Genomic DNA, 18,687 nt, shown 5'->3' with positions numbered 1-18,687 from the left:
ATCAAATTACACTAGATTATCTTAATAATCCTGCAAGTCTTTTTGTATAAACTCAGAATGTTTTATTTTTTTATTCCAACATGTTAAAGATCCGATTCACTACAGAGGTAAACAAACCCCCAAACCACTGGGCCTCATCATAACTAACGAAGAGGGTATGGTGGCCAAGCTGGAGCACCTAGCCCCCGTTGGCACCAGTCACCACATAACGTTGTCCTACAAATTTATCAACTACTTGGTTCATGATAAGAGCAGGCCAAGTTTCAAATATTACAAGGGCTATTATGACGGGATGAGGGAGGAGATGAAGGGTATCCACTGACCTGACTCGTTGAAATATAAAAACGCGGATACTACCGTGAATATCATAAAGAGTAAAGTGAACTATTAGATTGATAGATATACTGACCCAAGACCAAACCCAGTGGCCCCAGGAATACAAGGAAACCGGAAACCGTAACGCACGAACCTTGCGGCGGTTGATAAAGTTAAGAAATTATGCATTCAGGAACCAAGCCAAGTCAGAGTGTAGAAGGACTGAAAAAGCGTTTCAGAAGCTGATTGCAGACGAGGACAAATCAAACCTACGTTCTACCTTAACGCAAAATCAAAATTGAACACTCTAGTGGGCGTATCAATCCTGGGATTTTAGGATGGTAGTTACGAGGGAAAAAAATCAGGACAAGTCGGAGGCGTTAAATTATTTTCCTCGGTGTTCACAAGAAAGGATGTGAAGACCCTCCTGCGTTTGAGGAAAAGAGTTTTAACACAACGTTAAAGCACATGGAGTTCCTTCCCAGAAGAGTGCATTAGAACCAAATTACCAAAGCTCAAGGTCTATAAGATCCCTGGCCATGAGAGTGAGGAGCCCAGAGTGCAGTGTTAAGAGAGTTGTGTAATGAGTTCGCTGAGCCCCTAAAAATCCGGTTCTGCAGATGTATGGATAAGCGGAAGGTCCCCAGCGACTGGAGAATGGCTTATGTAACACTTACATTTAAACAGGGTGATCGCCACTCCACAAACACCTAAAGGCCGGTGAGTTTGGCCAGTGTAGTGTATAAATTACCAAGGAGCATTATATGTTATGCCGTCATAGAACATGTACTACGAAACAACCCCGTAAAGGAATTCCAACACCGTTTTATGCCCAGACGCTCCTGCTTGACGCAGTTACTCAGTTGCTGGACGTGTGGACAAAGATTCTGGAACGAGGTGGCAATATAGACAATATATACCTAGACTTAGCCAAGACATTTGATAGCGTACCTCACAGAAGGCTAAAGGTTAAACTGGAAGTGTATGGAATTCGGGATAACGTCCGAACTAAACGTGGATCAGAGACTTTCATGACAGCAAGCAGCGTGTGGTTGTGAATAGTTAAATTTTATTTAGTTATCCTTTTGTTACATGCTCTGTGAGGCCATCTAACAGCGCCAACTATTGAGTAAAATTTCAACTTCCCTCGAGTGGCATCATTTGTCCTACTTCGAGTCTTCATTACCTATAAGGTTTGTTTATGGGAGTGAGGTGCTTGGACAGTCGCTTGACCTCCCAATAATCCCATCAGCCAATAACGACAAAGGTAAGCTTCGGTTCCAATCTGTGGTGTTCTTTCCTGTATTTTGTCATGATGATTTATAAGAGAAAACTTTGTTCTGTTTTAAATGGTTCACCTCAACATTATTTCTGTTGATTAGAGATTTATTAATGGAAGATTTGGTTGTTGGTTCCAATACAGTTTGGAGTTTTGTATTTTGTATTATTTCTGACGTTCCTTTCCTGTACCTGAGTTAAGGGCTGGACAGCAGGAGACGCCCTATCTATACTTGGCTTACCCTGACCTGATCATTCGCTTCCTCGTTCACCCAATCCTATCCAGCCACACTACCGCCTACAGTAGACCAACTATACTGCAACTCATGACTAGCGCCAACTTACTTACTCCCTACTCACCATGGCTCAACTCTACGACAGTGAGGGAGTTTTAAGTTCTAGTGGAGGACATACAGTAGACCAGAGTTGGTGTCGTCTATCAACGGTGTCTTCGAATAGTGATGAAACGTTGGACATGACTGGTGACTTTGGTTAGCAGGAGAGGAATAGTTTTAACTTCTTATAGAGTGTTAACTATCGGTGAAAATAATGTTATTTTTGTTATTAAATGTGCTTATTAAGAATTTTTTCTCCAGAACCCAGTCATTGGCCATACTGAAAGTATGATTAATAATGAAAGTGGTGATTAATGGCACGAAATCGTGAAGTGTACCCATGACAAGCGGGGTACCGACGGGCAGTGTACTGGGCCGTTATTGTTTGTTTGTTTCATAAATGATATGCCAGATGCTAAACACCCTTCCATACAAATGTCGGTGGACGATGCTAAGTTATTAGGGGAAATTAAGAACTAAACAAACTGTGAAGCGCTACAAGAAGATCGCGGTCAGCTTCAGGAGAAGTCAAAGGAATGACTGTTAAGGTTCAACGCCACGAAATATTAAAGGTTGCACCTACGTTCCTATCAGTAGTAAGGAAGCGTATCACACATCCCTACGGTACGAAGAGACATCATAAAACTGAGGCCAAACGTGAAAAAGACCTGTATGTGTATAATGATAACATACGGAAATTCTCGGTGTTGTGAGAAGGTAAATCAAGCTAATAAGCTAGTAGGACGAATACGAATGTTGTTCACATAGCAGATGGTCCGCCCCTCACAAGGCTCCTCAAAAGTTGGTTGTTCACCTTCTGGGTTACTGTCATGACGTCATCCCATCTGATCCCTGAAATATGCTACAGACTCGGTTAATTGAGACTATCCAAAAGAGGGGCAACAGACCGATACCCAGAGAGAATATAACACCTGTAGTTGTTTATTGCTTATATTACAAATGGGCAAGGGGTGATGTAATGTGAGTCAGAGGACATTACTCAGTCGAGTGTTTATGCCTGAAAGTGGTGGATGCCCGCATATACTAGAAGTCACAGTCCCAGGTTAAAGAAGCCACAATTTCCCCTCCCCCCTCCCCCCCCCCAAAAAAAAGATAGAGAGAAATTGTGAACTCTTGGAATAATCTACCAAGGAGTTTTGTAACGACACTGAGTGTGAGCTCATTAAGACCAGACTTGACCAACACTGGCGCAGGTACAGAGACATTCTGGAGCCAGTACTTGGCAAAGCGGCTAACAGTCCGATCAGCGGTGGAGAGGATAAACTAAAGTAAAAGTAAAGACCTCAGACCAGCAACATCACCTTGGACGTCCCGCTACTCGCCACAGGAAAGGGTCAGATAACAACACAGGAGTTTCCATCCATAATTGCAGTAACACCGGTAATTCCCTCACAACTAGCCCTCTCCTTCACGATGTAACCCACATGTGGTGTCTCCTCCAGCTTACACTCATAACTATCCAACTGCCATCCAACAAACGCCAATAAAGAATCATAAAAAGCTCAAACAGGACATTAAGACTAACTAAACCAACTACAGTAAACCAGAGGACCCAACATATGAAACACATGCAGCAGGCAGGCACTGGAGACAGCCACGCTCGGTGCACAGTTACCGCAACAACAAGGGGATGGATCCAAGAAGTTGTGTGTGGGGGAACATGGCGAGCACAACTACCCCACCCAGCTGGATTTTTTGGGGGGTTGGGGGGAGGAGTTGTCGCTGCAAGCCCGGCATTGTTTGTTTTTTGTTTTTTTGTTTTTTAAATCTGACCAATATTCTGAGGTTAATAGTAATTACTTTTTACTATACAAAAACGTCTGAGTACAATACTGCATTCAAGAAAAGTATTGGAAATTTTGATGAAAATGGGAGGAGTACTGACACCCCCCCCCCCAACCCCTGGATCGACCTCTGCAACCACTGTAACTGGAAACAAACACTGGCCCCAGATCTCTCAAGATACATTAGAGTCATAAGTTTCCCCTACCTCTAAGACTAAAGTCATGGACAGCCACACGGAACCTACACTACTGACCTCTGGCAGTACGGAATTTTTTTAACAGCAATAGGGGTACTTAACTGCATATGATTTTTTAAGTAATATTTATTTATTTATTTTTTTAACTTATTCAACGTCTTACTTTATTTATTACATATCATAGTTTTAACATGTGATTTTCCTCATTGCCAGTGGTCACTGTACTAGTGTAGGTTCAGTGCAGCTGCCCGCGCCGCGACTTAAGTCCAGGGTACCTCTGCCCCCGCACACTCTACTCCTCGACGGATATACCACCATCAACACACGCCTCCACCGGGACTTCACCATCATGATAATATTGTCTCCTCACCGCCTTCTGAAACGCTTTTTCAGTCCTTCTACACTCTGACTTGGCTTGGTTCCTGAATGCATAATTTCTTAACTTTATCAACCGCCGCAAGGTTCGTGCGTTACGGTTTCCTTGTATTCCTGGGGCCACTGGGTTTGGTCTTGGGTCAGTATATCTATCAATCTAATAGTTCACTTTACTCTTTATGATATTCACGGTAGTATCCGCGTTTTTATATTTCAACGAGTCAGGTCAGTGGATACCCTTCATCTCCTCCCTCATCCCGTCATAATAGCCCTTGTAATATTTGAAACTTGGCCTGCTCTTATCATGAACCAAGTAGTTGTTAAATTTGTAGGACAACGTTACGTGGTGACTGGTGCCAACGGGGGCTAGGTGCTCCAGCTTGGCCACCATACCCTCTTCGTTAGTTATGATGAGGCCCAGTGGTTTGGGTGTTTGTTTACCTCTGTAGTGAATCGGATCTTTAACATGTTGGAATAAAAAAATAAAACATTCTGAGTTTATACAAAAAGACTTGCAGGATTATTAAGATAATCTAGTGTAATTTGATTCCTTCATGACATGGAGTTAGCTGGAGTTGAGCGCCGTTCCGTAGTCTGTTTGGATTAAAAAACTACAATTTGGAGATCTGTAGATACATTCAGTTCTTCTCAAACATCTTCCCCCTGTATTCTCACCTGGTTGGCTCTAAGGTCCTGTCTAGTAAATATAACCACACCGCTCTAACAGGTTGCTTGAGAGAGGTTAAGTGAGACTTAACCATAAATGTGAAAATGTTACGTGTGCTCGTTTGCTTCTAATAATGATAATTGACCACCAGTTCATTCCTATTCCTATGTGTGATTAAGGTAAACAAAAATATATATTGTGCTTGAAATATTTTACTGACATGTTCGTGTGTGGGTTACAAATCAATGTGCTTTATATCTTATCCTTCATGAAATTTTTGTCGTTATACTTGAAAACCTCACGTGAACCCCCCGCCCCCCCGGAAATATTCGCCGGTCAGCTCATGAATACCTGAAACTGAATTGATTCAACGCAGCCCAAAAATAGTATTCTAAGTGATTTTCCAAGTTTCTTCAGTAATTCCGGGTGTATGACTCAACAATTATCAGGTTAATTAGTAATTCTGTAAGTTAATCAAAAAATTCCTACATTATTCAGTATTTTTCTAATTTAGTGATTTCTTTTCAGAAATTCTTTACGCTCCTCAGTACTGTTTATCTTAATGCAATTCCCTATCAGATGGAAGTGTGGATACTCCAGTAATACTTCTCTCCATAACCCTCCCCCCTCTCTCACCCACAACAAAACATAAAGTTCACACGTCACATTTATAGTTAAAAGTGTTATTCTACTCTAATGCTAAAGAACCTGTTCTGTTACCATACACATAGCCTTCATGACAATGTGCATTGGTAGGATCCGGAGTCGGACTGGCCATTGAGCCATGGGCCATGAGCCCCCCGCAGTCGGTCATTATGGGCTCTCCTTTCCTCCCACTTATTAAAAAAAAAAAAAAAAAAAAATCTTCGAAATTAATTCAGGTATTACCCTGATTTTTAAATTCTAACTACACTGAGCCAACGACACGTGCACCAGGGGATGTTATTGCCAAGGTCTCTTCTCTCTATTAATTAATGGTGTATTGATGGATAGCCCAGTGAACACGACTATCAGGAGATGACCAGACGAGTGAATGATTCTTCTCAAAAAATGATAAACCTGGTGACTAATGCATATGTCATGGATGGCTATCAATACTAGCGGGGTGGAATGGGCCCCAACTATCAATACTAGCGGGATGGAATGGGCCCCAACTATCAATACTAGCGGGATGGAATGGGCCCCAACTATCAATACTAGTGGGGTGGAATGGGCCCCAACTATCAGTACTAGTGGGGTGAAATGGGCCCCAACTATCAGTTCTAGTGGAGTGAAATAGGCCCCAACACAAAATTAAATGGCACGGCCCCCAAACAGTGCCCAGTCCGCCTCTGGTAGGATCACAAGTAGTAGTAAATAACAAGGCAATGTTGAACCACGATTTCATTCTCATATACCACATGGTAGTAATGGTAGTAATACTTATATGGCAAAGGTGAGAAAAAGAGAGAGAAAATAGTCAAGATACACTCATAACTCCATACCATAAAACTCATTGTTCAAGGCATGGAAAAAGTAAGTATACTATTGACTGTATTGTCAAGGGAGGCGACCTATTCCTGCCTCCCTGCACACATTCTCCTGGACAGTGGTAATAACAACGCAGTGAATGGAAGACGCAATGTGATCAGTGAAGAAATTTTATTCACATATTCTTCATCATATTACACGAAAACAAATACCCTGTAATAATAATTGTATAAATGGGGTAAAAATAGAATAAATTTTGTAAATGGGGTAAAAATAGAATAAATTGTATAAATGGGGTAAAAATAGAATAAATTGTATAAATGGAGTAAAAATAGAATAAATTCTATAAATGGGGTAAAAATAGAATAAATTGTATAAATAGGGTAAAAATAGAATAAATTGTATAAATGGGGTAAAAATATAATAAATTTTATAAATGGGGTAAAAATAGAATAAATTGTATAAATGGGGTAAAAATAGAATAAATTGTAAAATGGGGTAAAAATAGAATAATAAGAGACGACTGTAGATCCTTACTTCATATACCACAGAAGTAACAATGACAAATTTAGGAACGACAGCTAAGTATAATGTTGATCCCTGATGATACTAGGAACAGGTGGTATAATGAATGTATTACTGGTAAGGAATCTATCAACGTATGTATTTAACTGAATCAAACGAACTGCAGCGAAACTCAGCGCATTTATGGAACTAGAGATTAAAGAAAAGTTATTTATTTTAGTTTTAACTGGGCTAAGGTTAAGGTCACAGAAGGTCAAAATAGGGCAAAAATTAGTGGTATTTTTTCTGGTGAGAGGTCAAGTTTAATCTACGCAATGAAAAGGCACATTAACTTCAAATTGAGAAAACGACTGCTGAAAGATTTTATATGGTAACGACTGACGTATGGGTCAGAAGTGTGGACACCTTCGGCAGACACCAGCAAGAGAGTTGGGGGTCTTTGAAATGTGGTGTTATAGGGTAATACGAAGAAGAAGCTACACAGACAGGAAAACAAATGAAGAAGTACTAAGATTCGCAAAAACTTCAAGAGAAATAATTGAAATGTACAGAAAAAGAAAAATGGGATATTTTGGTTATATAATTATGGACGAAGGGATAATAACAGAGATATTAATGGGCAAAGTTGAAGGTAGGAGGGCCAGGGGAAGGCAGAGACTGAGATGGATGAATGAAATTAAAAACTGGGTCCCCAGAGAGATACAAAATCTTGGAGGATCGGTAAAAAACAGCCCGAAAACGTTTAGAGCGGAAGTACTCCACTTTAAACGTTCTTGGGCCAACCCTCAGATATCAGGACGGTACTCTGATTGATTGAATTATGTATTCAAGATGATATATGAAAAAGCTAACTTGTTTCAATAAAAGTTTGGGTTTTCATAGAAAATTTGGTTATATCTGAGCCAAGTCAGGGTCACAATGGAAAGTCAAAATAAGGTGACTTATTGTTCGTCTTCGAGTGACTTGAACACGAGCATGATGTCATCTGTGGGTTTCATGGCCACCACGGACAATTTCAATTCTTCATGGCCAGGCGCCAGAGACATCTCAAACTTCAAGATCACCTTAGCCAATGCCAACTTGGCCTCCATGAAGGCGAACCTCATTCCTGCAAGAATATGAAAGACTATGAGAGAGAGAGAGACAGAGAGAGAAAGAGAGAGAGGGTCGTCACACCCAAGTGCAATGTTAACGTCACAAGCAGATCACAATAGAACACACAACTGCTGTGAAGAAGAACAAGAACAACTGAAGATATATGTTGCATATTAAGCTTTAGTAAGTTCTCATGACTTTACCAGATTATAGTATGAATTAAGCAGCTTGCAAAGATAAAGAAATAAATAAATTAAGTTACTTGTCTGTGTACAGTATAAAATTCTAAAATAAATATCTTCTCATGCGTATAGCCTTCCACTTTTTGTATATAAATTAATCAAGTCAAGTTGGTACAGACAGAAAACTGATCTCAGCTACAGCACTACTGTACGGGTGAACTATTTTAATTTAAAACATCAAATTGGTCCTAAACAATTCGGAAAAATGGTCTCACACATTAATAGTTCTGGATTCCAGACCAAAAGATAAAGTGATATCAACATTTAACACAACACAGAGACCAATCATCCAACCGGTCTGGGACTTACCGATGCAGTTTCTGGGTCCAAGACCGAAGGGAAGGTAGGTGCCGCTGATCACATTGTGATTGTTCTCGGGCAAGAATCGGTCTGGGAGGAACTGGTCTGGGTTGGTCCAATAGCGAGGGTCATTTTGAAGACTCCAGACAGGCACGGTAACATGCTGTCCTTTCTTTAAGATAACGTCCGTACCTGGCAACCTGAGAGAGAGAGAGAGAGAGAGAGAGAGAGAGAGATTCACGTAAACTCAAACAATACTTTATAAAACACTGTATGACTGTACTGTATAAGTGCAAGGCTACAGGTGTATGATTTGTACAGGTGTATGACTGTATGGGATGTGTATTGATGCCCAAATCTGAGATCGTGTATACTGTATTTTTCCACCAAGGACAACTCCCTCCTCCTCCCACCACCCAGTGTCTTGTGTAAGGCAACCAATGACGTCAGCCCAATAGGGTGAGGTAATCTGTGATTGGGTGACACTCCTAGCCAACTTCTCTCGTATAACTGTATAGATGAGTGTATGACTATGGGTGGGTGTATGACAATGGGTGGGTGCATGACTATGGGTGGGTGTATGACAATGGGTGGGTGCATGACTATGGGTGGGTGTATGACTATGGGTGAGTGTATGACTATGGGTGGGTGTATGACTATGGGTGGGTGTATGACAATGGGTGAGTGTATGACTATGGGTGGGTGTATGATTATGGGTGTGTGTATGACTATGGGTGGGTGTATGACTATGGGTGTGTGTATGACTATGGGTGGGTGTATGACTATGGGTGGGTGTATGACTATGGGTGTGTGTATGACTATGGGTGGGTGTATGACTATGGGTGGGTGTATGACTATGACTGACTATGACTATGACTATGGGTGGGTGTATGACTATGGGTGGGTGTATGACTATGGGTGGGTGTATGACTATGACTATGGGTGGGTGTATGACTATGTATGACGGGTGGGTGTATGACTATGGGTGGGTGTATGACTATGGGTGGGTGTATGACTATGGGTGTGTGTATGACTATGGGTGGGTGTATGACTATGGGTGGGTGTATGACTATGGGTGGGTGTATGACTATGGATGGGTGTATGACTATGGGTGTGTGTATGACTATGGGTGGGTGTATGACTATGGGTGTGTGTGTATGACAGTATGGGTGTGTATATGACATTATGGGTGTGAGTGTATGACTATATGGTTGTGTGTGTATGACAATATGAGTGTGTGTATGACTGTATGAGTATGTGTATAACAGTATGGGTGTGTGTGTATGGGAGTATGCGTGTGTATGTATGACTAACCTGTAGTCTTGAGAACATTGTCGTTCAATTACTACTGCTATCGGGTTGAGTCTCTGAGTCTCTGTTCGGGAATAATAATAATAATAATAATAATAATAATAATAATAATAATAATAATAATAATAATAATAATAATAATAATAATAATAGAATTACTACTTCTTCTACGACAGTAATAATACCCTTTCTTGGTCTTGTACTGTACATATACAATTCTCAAGATTCACAAACCCATAAAACATATTACCTGGCAGAGCAATTAACACACCTGAAGATATCTTTGTCAGGTTAGGTTAGGTTAGGTTTCCATTTAACTTTGAATTAAATATTAATGTAAAATATCAACAAATTGTACATCACAGCGTAAATAGACACATCTCATTCTGAAGAGTTTCTCATACATTCACCTGAAAATTAGCCCCTAGATTAGTTCACCTGATGATTAAACACTCTGATGTTACCTTGGGTGGAGGGTTATGATAGGTTAGGTTAGGTTAACATTTGGGTGGTTAATTTTACGGTGAAATAGCTGGGAGGGTTAAACTTAAGGTGAATTAATCCGTCAGCGTAACCACCGCCAGCAGGGGAGTCAACCACCGTCAGCAGGGGTCAACCACCGTCAGCAGGGGAGTCAACCACCGCCAGCAGGGGAGTCAACCAGCCAGCAGGAGTCAACCACAGTCAACAGGAGTTAGCCACAGTCAACAGGGGAAGTCAACCACTATCAGCAGGAGTCAGCCACAGTCAACAGGGGAGTCAACCACCGTCAGCAGGGGAGTCAACCACCGCCAGCAGGGGAGTCAACCACCGCCAGCAGGGGAGTCAACCACAGTCAACAGGAGTCAACCACAGTCAACAGGAGTTAGCCACAGTCAACAGGGGAAGTCAACCACTATCAGCAGGAGTCAGCCACAGTCAACAGGGGAGTCAACCACCGTCAGCAGGGGAGTCAACCACCGCCAGCAGGGGAGTCAAGCCACACAGTCAACAGAGTCAACCACCGTCAGGGGAGTCAACCACCGCCAGCAGAGTCAACCACCGCCAGCAGAGTCAACCACAGTCAGCAGGAGTCAACCACAGTCAACAGGGGAGTCAACCACCGTCAGCAGGGGAGTCAAACCATCAGCGTCAGCAGGGGAGTCAACCACCGCCAGCAGGGGAGTCAACCACAGTCAGCAGGAGTCAACCACAGTCAACAGGAGTTAGCCACAGTCAATAGGGGAAGTCAACCACTATCAGCAGGAGTCAGCCACAGTCAACAGGGGAGTCAACCACCGTCAGCAGGGGAGTCAACCACCGCCAGCAGGGGAGTCAACCACCGCCAGCAGGGGAGTCAACCACCATCAGCAGGGGAGTCAACCACCGTCAGCAGGGGAGTCAACCAACGTGAGGGGCACTGGCCACAGAGCACCGTGCCTCGGTTCGCCAGTAATTTCCCATGATTTTACAACTCTTCCATGGAAGCATTGATCCAATGTCGTTATTCCACAGCAAATTTAGTGTTGCGAGCCAAACGGTGCTCGGCTTTCTCTTGGTAACGCAGCTGAAGAGTAACCACGAGCATCTACTTTATTTCAAACCTCTAAAAGTATTAGTAAATAAAAAAGAAAGAATAAAAAAATATCTAAAAAGTTAAGTAACTGTTCATCACCTGAGAAAATGGCGTCTAAGAATGGCGCCTCCATGATGGTCTGGTAGGTAAGCGTGCCGTGTTCTTCCACTATGTCCCTCAGTTCCTGACGAAGTCGGTGCTGGAGGTGTGGGTTGCGGGCCAGGTAGTAGGAGACGAAGGCCATGGTGCCGGCTGTAGTGTCATGACCCACGATAAGGAATAGGACGGACTGAGCGACGATCGTCGAGTCTTTTATAGCTGGAAAGGAGAGACCAAGAGGTAGTGCTCAGCAGGAAGTGGTCGAGTTGTACTGTACAGTAATGTGAAAGAGCATCGAACCTAACCTAACCTAACCTAACCTAACCGAAAACGTTGATAATTTTACTCTTGGTGAGATATGATACAATTATATAATGACAAGAAACCTTTAGCACAGTCAAATATAAGTTAATCTTAGTTTCACGTAGTCTGGCCTAAACACACATGAGCTTATCTTATTATACCCCAGTCTAATATAACATAACCTAATCTAACCCCAGTATAACCTAACCTAACCTAACCTAACCTAACCTAACTTAACCTAACCTCATCCCAGACAAACTTAAACTAGCTTAAACGTATTCCAGTCTAATCTAACTTATCCTACTCTGAGAACATAATAAGAATGAAAGAAACCTGAGCAGCGTTAGGTTAAGAAAGGCTTTACTTGTACCTTGATCCCCCATACAAACTATTGCAAGTTAATAAAAGATCATTGTCAAACTGAACGTCCACACCTACAGTACGAGATCTTAACCCAAGAGAGTAAAACAGTACAGAGGAAAAGTCGTATTTTAAGTGACACCCAATGGGTTTCAAGTCTTGCAATCACATAAAACAAAGAAATAAATAAAATAATGAGAAAATGACGTCCCATGCTACTTAAGTTGCTACTTAATCAAAAAGCTTATTACGATGCTTGTTTTGTTTTTTTTGTCAGCTGCATGTTGTGTTGTACACTTGGCATTAATCTGTCAATGCATACTAATGGGAGCTCAGATTGGCAGCTAATAAATTCAAAGAACTAAACCTATCGTGAGCAGAATCTACACAATAAAATTCGTTGATTAGCGGTGTCACAGTATTTCCTTGGCACCTCTTAAAAACTTTAAATGAAAGAAATTACAAATACTGTGAAAAAAAGTTATTCTTTACATTGATACACTGTAAACTGTTAGGCCCCGCTGAATCTATTTGGAGATCAACAGCCAACACCAACTTTTAAGCGTGATTAAATTACAGGGGAACAAAATATTGTAATTTAGACAACAGTTAAATCTCGTGTGATTAGTCACTTTAAAACCCCGTCAAGTGCAGACAAAATATATTCTTTCCTTTTTAATTTTTCTTACATTAATTCCTAACCTTAAAGACATTTCTCATTAAATACATCGAATCTAATATTATTATCAATAGTGTTGCATTATTGAGTAATTCACGTACTGTATGTTCTTTAGTTTATAAGGAATTCATGCATATAAACAATAGGGTATTGTTATTGTACATCTCAGCTGATAAACGCTATGACCATATTTGGTGGCCTCTGTCTTGTGTTGACCAAAGATGTTCTATCAACTGTAATGTTTACATAAACATCGAATGAAAACAGATTATAAGTTATATCATTACCAGGAGGCAGGGGGTGACTTGAGGCTCCAGGTGGCGTCTTCTAACTAAGGCTCTGGATTTTCGAAGATTCGTTTATATAGTTTTAATTTTAATTGGTGATAATGCATATTATAACTGATTAACTTACAAAGACGGAGGCCAAGATGAGTACTAAACAGTGCCGATACTGTCTTAATTAACTGATCGCCTTCTGTTTGTCCCTCAGGGAGAAGAAAATCATCCTCCCAACCGATGCCAAATCTGAATTTAAACAAATACTAAACAAAGACCTGAACAACACTCACGATACTTAGGTGTCTTAGTGTTCGAGTTGCTCTGCTCCTCCCGCTGTTCTAGCAACAGGTCCAGGAAGTCTCCCCGCTTCACTCCCATCTCTCTATTCTTAATTGTCTCCTCCACCACGCGCTGGAAGAACAGGAACGGTGGAGTGGTAAAAGAAATCCCGATTGCATTCAACACTGAATTAGGTAGCGTTAACAGAGCTATTCCCCGTAATATTCCCCGCGCACTGATGGCGTTCAGCTCACTTGCTTTCTTGCAAAATTCTTCCTCCTCATTGTTGATGGAGTTGCACTCGATACCGAAAGCACAGGTACCTATAACATCCATGACATAACGGGCGTAAATTGTCTTTGTCTTAACGAAAGATTTCTCTTGGCAGTGTCGCTGAAGACGTTCTATTAAAGCATCTGCTTTCTCCTCCACTAGGTGGTACATTTGACGCATCCTGCCGGAGGTGAAAGTTGGGGACATAATAGACCTGACGCCTTTCCAGTGGCTGCCGTTGATGAGAAAAAGCATTTCTCTAAAGCATTCGTCTTTCTTGGAATTACTAATTGTCCTTCGTTCGCTGAAGTGGTCAAAGTCCTGAATCATAATGCGCTTGACTAGCCCAGGGTCACGCACGATCAGGGACGGCTTGAAGATCTCGTAGGCGCCTACGAAGTTGTTCCCTTCATTCTCGTGATACGTCTGGGTGAAGAGAAACATTAACATGTATTTAAATAACATGTAGATGTTATAGGATCAAACACGGGGGCACATTATGAAAATAGTTGTGGCGTCATGAACAAATAGTATTTTTCTTTTAAGTAAGACATTAGGATCTCGGTTCATACTTGTAAATTGTTTTGGGGGTTGAAATTCTTGGATGATGGCAGGTAAGTGTTGTCTTAAATCATGTAAATATTTGCTACTGTAGCTACTAAGGGTATTACAGCTGACTGATTTAACCAATAGCATTGTTATAGAATATCAACATTTGAACTAAGAAACTTAAGGACAAAATAAACAAGTTGTTTTACTTGAACATTTCTTACACGACAGTGTGATTAGAGTTAACAGATTGTTGATATTGTACAGAGAACTGTGAGAGGCTGTGTAGTGTCATGGGTGAGGGCAGGGCTGGTCTTTGGGGGTGAAGCGGTGAGAGGGACCCAGGCTCACCAGCAGGGGTTAAAAACAACCTCGGGTAATAAAGCTCATCTGAATCACAAATTCACCATATTGTAATACCGGTAAAGGCTAGTGCTACTTCAGAACAGGGATGTGCCCTTCTGAGGGCCGAACTTCTGACCGAGTTAGAGAGGGTCAAGGAAGAAAACTTGAAATTAAAGGAAGTGTTAGTGAAGATGAAGAAAGAAACAAGAGAAGGAAAGCCAGTGCCTGACGAAAACTCAGGAGAATGGAAGGTTGTGAGGAGAGGAACGACCAAACTGGTGGTAAGAAAACACACCAATTATAAGACAACAGCAGCTAAGTGTAAAAACTCTTTTAGTCCTTTGATAGACGAATTGGACGTTAGCATAGTCAGGGACAGGGTGAACAAGGAAGGTAAGAAAACCTTAATTGTTGGCGATTACCAGGTACGGTATTTGGATAGAGCTTTTTGTGGTAAAAAGAAAAATAGGATGAGGGTTTGCTTGCCAGGAGCTGGGGTGGGGGATATAGTTGACAGGATGGACCATATCTTGTCTGGTAATGGGAACAAACCTATTATCTGCCTCAGTGCAGGAGGCAATGATATTAGCCGGTGTTTTTGTGAGGAGCTCCTTGATACGTCCAAGACAGCTATAGAACATATTAGGTAGACGGGAGGGATCCCTATCATATGGGGTGTCCTGTCTAGAAAGAAAGGTGGCAATGAATGGTTGTCAAGGGCAGTTGGTGTCAACGGCAGTTTTGACAGATATTGCAAGTCAATATCAGTCCCATTCGTGGGCAACTGGGACAACTTTTACGGAAGAAGGGACCTTTATGCTTAGGATGGGGTACATTTGTCTAGGGCTGGGGTGGCATCTCTGGCTGGCTATCTCAAGAGGGCAATTCAAAAAATGTCGAAATCTTTAAACTGCTAGGGCAACATATGGGTACGGAGGTGGAGGAGACTGCAGTGGCAGAGGATAAACAAAGTGAAAGGTTACAGAGAAATAGTGCTAGGAATGATGACGAAACTAATTTAGGCAGGGAGTTAAAACCCAAACGCGTCAAAGAGAGGACTCAGAACACGACTAACGTAAATGTCTATTACTCAAACAGTAGGAGTATGAGAAACAAAATGGATGAAATCAGGGCGTTGGAATGTACCTAAAAAAATCGATATAATAGCATTCACGGAAACATGGATAAACTTAGACTCACGTAAGTTACCTGTCGAGTACCAAATTGCAGGTTGCAAATTATGCCATACAGATAGGCAGATTAGGAAAGGTGGCAGAGTAGCAATCTATGTCAGGGATAATGTGAAATGTGAAATAAATTAGGAAATAAAAACTGAACTGAATAAAGAATCAATTTTGATAGAATTAACCGATGGTAGGGGAAATCTAATCACCTCCTAATCTTGATAGAGTTAATGAGCGACTTATTTGGGATGAAATAACACAGGGCATCCAGACACAGCAACGTCTGTATAGTAGGCAACTTTAACTTTAGTCAAATAAATTGGATCGACCTTACTGGTAACCCAGAATCAGAGGATTTTCTTGAAACAATCCAGGACTGTTTCCTAAGCCAACATATAACCGAACCCACCCGGGGTAATAATATACTCGATTTAGTTCTGTCAAACTGAGAAAACCTCATTAGTACTGCCGAGGTAGGGAACGAACTTGCGAACAGCGGCCACAAAGAAATTAGATTCATATTAGAATTTAAGGCAGTGGCAAGGAAAATTCCATTAAAGTTCCAGATTTCAGAAGGGCAAACTTTGATAGTTTGAAAAGGCAGCTGAGAAAAGAGGTATCACGTTTGGGTGTGAATTATATGACCTCACACAATGTACCCACAGAGGGCGACCTCACTCTACTTGGAGACCTGACAACGATAACCTCACAAAATATAACGGCTGAGGATGACCTGATCACAAGATCTGAGGTTGACGAGATCCACAACAATTTAAATATTGAGTTACTTAATGCACAAAGGCAGAAAATACCATACAGAAAACTTGGATCATATAACAATGACTCTAATGGATAAATAATTATTTAAAGAATATTATTGGACAAAGGAAGGCTATAGGTAGGAGAATAAATCGTGATGAAATTTACCACCGAGATTATTATAAGGTATTGGCCAGTAGGGTTAAGACCGAGATAAGAAAAGCAAAGAGGAATAATGAACTGAAGGTAGCAAGGGAGGCAAAGTCAAACCCCAAGGGATTCTTTCAAATGTATCAAACTAAAACACGATAAAAGATTGGACCAATACAGTCAGATACCAGCGAGCTAACGGAGAAATTAGCAATAATATGAATAAATATTTTTCAATAGTTTTCACCACCGAAAATTTAAATATGATACCCGAGGCACCGACTATATACAGAGATAGTGAAAAAAATAGATTAAGCGAGATAGTAGTGAATAGTAACGATGTTAGTAAGCAAATAGACAAACTAAAGCCTAATAAGTCACCAGGTCTCTATGATATATTTGCCAGAGTATTAAAGGAATGTAAAGAAGAGCTTAGTATGCCCTTAGCAAAGTTGTTTAACATGTCCTTAAAACCGTATGTAATTACCAGAATCCTGGAGGATAGCGAATGTAATACCGATTTTCAAGAAGGGAGATAGATTACTATCCTCTAACTATCGTCCAATCAGTTTAACATCAATTGTAGGCAAATTATAACTGGAAGCAATAATTTCAAACTCTATTCGAAATCACCTGGAGAAGCACAAGTTGATCACTGATTCCCAACATGGCTTCACAAGCGGGCGATCATGTCTAACTAATCTGTTAACATTCTTTTCAGCTGTTTTAGAATCAATGGACGATGGGCACGACTATGATGTGGTATACCTCGACTATAGCAAAGCCTGTGACAAAGTTCCCCACGAAAGACTAATAAGAAAAGTGGAGGCTCATGGCATTGGAGGAGATATTATAAAATGGATTAGGGCGTGGTTACAGGACAGGAAACAGCGAGTGAGCATAAACTGCAGTAAATCCGACTGGAGTAACATCACTAGTGGAGTACCCCAAGGCTCAGTACTTGGACCATTATTTTTTATTATATATATATAAACGACGTAGATATCGGCATAGACAGCAACATGCGTAAATTTGGAGATGCCACTAAAATAGGGCGTGTAATTAAATCTGACTAGGGCTCCGCAAACTATAGGAAGATCTAAAAAACAAAAAATCGAGTCGTCTAAAAAATGGCAGATGAAATTCAATGTGGACAAATGTAAAGTACTTAGTCCAGGAGATGTAAACAGAGAAACCAAATGAACAACGTTGTTATAGAGAAATCCGACTGTGAGAAAGATTTAGGAGTAATGATAAGTAGAAATCTTAAGCCAAGTAAACAATTTGTATTTGCTCGAAACAAGGCTAATAAAGTATTTGGTTTCATACAAAGGAGTGTAAATTACAAGACTAGCGAAGTCATCCTAAAACTATATCTTGCGCGTGTGAGACCTCACCTGGATTATGCACTTCAATTCTGGTCATCGTAAGACAGAATGGATATAGAATCCCTAGAAAGAATTCAGAGGAGAATGACAAGACTAATCCCGGGCATTAATAACCTTGAGTACAGAGACAGGTTAAAGCATCTCAATTTGCACTCCCTCGAGAGACGTAGAGTGAGGGGCGATATTATAGAGGTGTATAAATGGAAGTCAGGGCTAAACAAAGGGGACATTACAAAAATACTCAAACTATCCAACCAGGAGCAAACTCGCAACAATGGTCTTAAGTTAGATAAATTTAGATTTAGGCGCGAGATAGGTAAACATTGGTTTGGAAATAGAATAGTGGCTGAGTGGAACAAGTTACCAAACATCATCATTAACTCTAATACGCTGGATAGCTTCAAACATAGGTTGGGTGGATATATGAGCAATAGGGGTTGGGTGTAAACGGGACTGCCCAATATGGGCCAATAGGCCCACTGCAGTTTCCTCCATTCTTATGTTCTTATGTTCTTCTTATGATCAGTGTGTGTGTGTGTGTGTGTGTGTGTGTGTGTGTGTGTGTGTG

General features: G+C 41.1%; 1 protein-coding gene across 1 annotated transcript; it reads right to left on the bottom strand.

The window, feature by feature from the left end:
- Window positions 1-6,894: 6,894 nt before the first annotated feature.
- Window positions 6,895-14,207, bottom strand: LOC121863493 (cytochrome P450 6k1-like). The gene is made up of 5 exons (XM_042362170.1): window positions 13,483-14,207; window positions 11,570-11,788; window positions 9,919-9,979; window positions 8,614-8,804; window positions 6,895-8,075 (listed from the first exon to the last, which is right to left on the bottom strand). Exons 1-5 carry the CDS (start codon window positions 14,192-14,194, stop codon window positions 7,909-7,911), a joined length of 1,350 nt encoding a protein of 449 aa, XP_042218104.1. The 5' UTR covers window positions 14,195-14,207; the 3' UTR covers window positions 6,895-7,908.
- Window positions 14,208-18,687: the final 4,480 nt, after the last annotated feature.

The sequence above is a fragment of the Homarus americanus genome, unplaced genomic scaffold (genome assembly GCF_018991925.1).
Source record: "Homarus americanus isolate GMGI-L3 unplaced genomic scaffold, GMGI_Hamer_2.0 scaffold18073, whole genome shotgun sequence".
In the NCBI taxonomy this organism is placed as follows: Eukaryota; Metazoa; Arthropoda; class Malacostraca; order Decapoda; family Nephropidae; genus Homarus; species Homarus americanus.
This window is presented reverse-complemented; position numbering and strand designations above follow the sequence as displayed.

Excerpts from the sequence above, each read along its gene's own strand:
- LOC121863493 (XM_042362170.1), bottom strand. The coding sequence starts at position 14,194 with ATGTTAATGTTTCTCTTCACCCAGACGTATCACGAGAATGAAGGGAAC. Across the intron at positions 11,789-13,482 it reads CACTAAGACACCTAAGTATC|CTATAAAAGACTCGACGATC; the intron begins GTGAGTGTTGTT and ends TCTCCTTTCCAG. Across the intron at positions 9,980-11,569 it reads CTTAGACGCCATTTTCTCAG|AGACTCAGAGACTCAACCCG; the intron begins GTGATGAACAGT and ends ATTCCCGAACAG.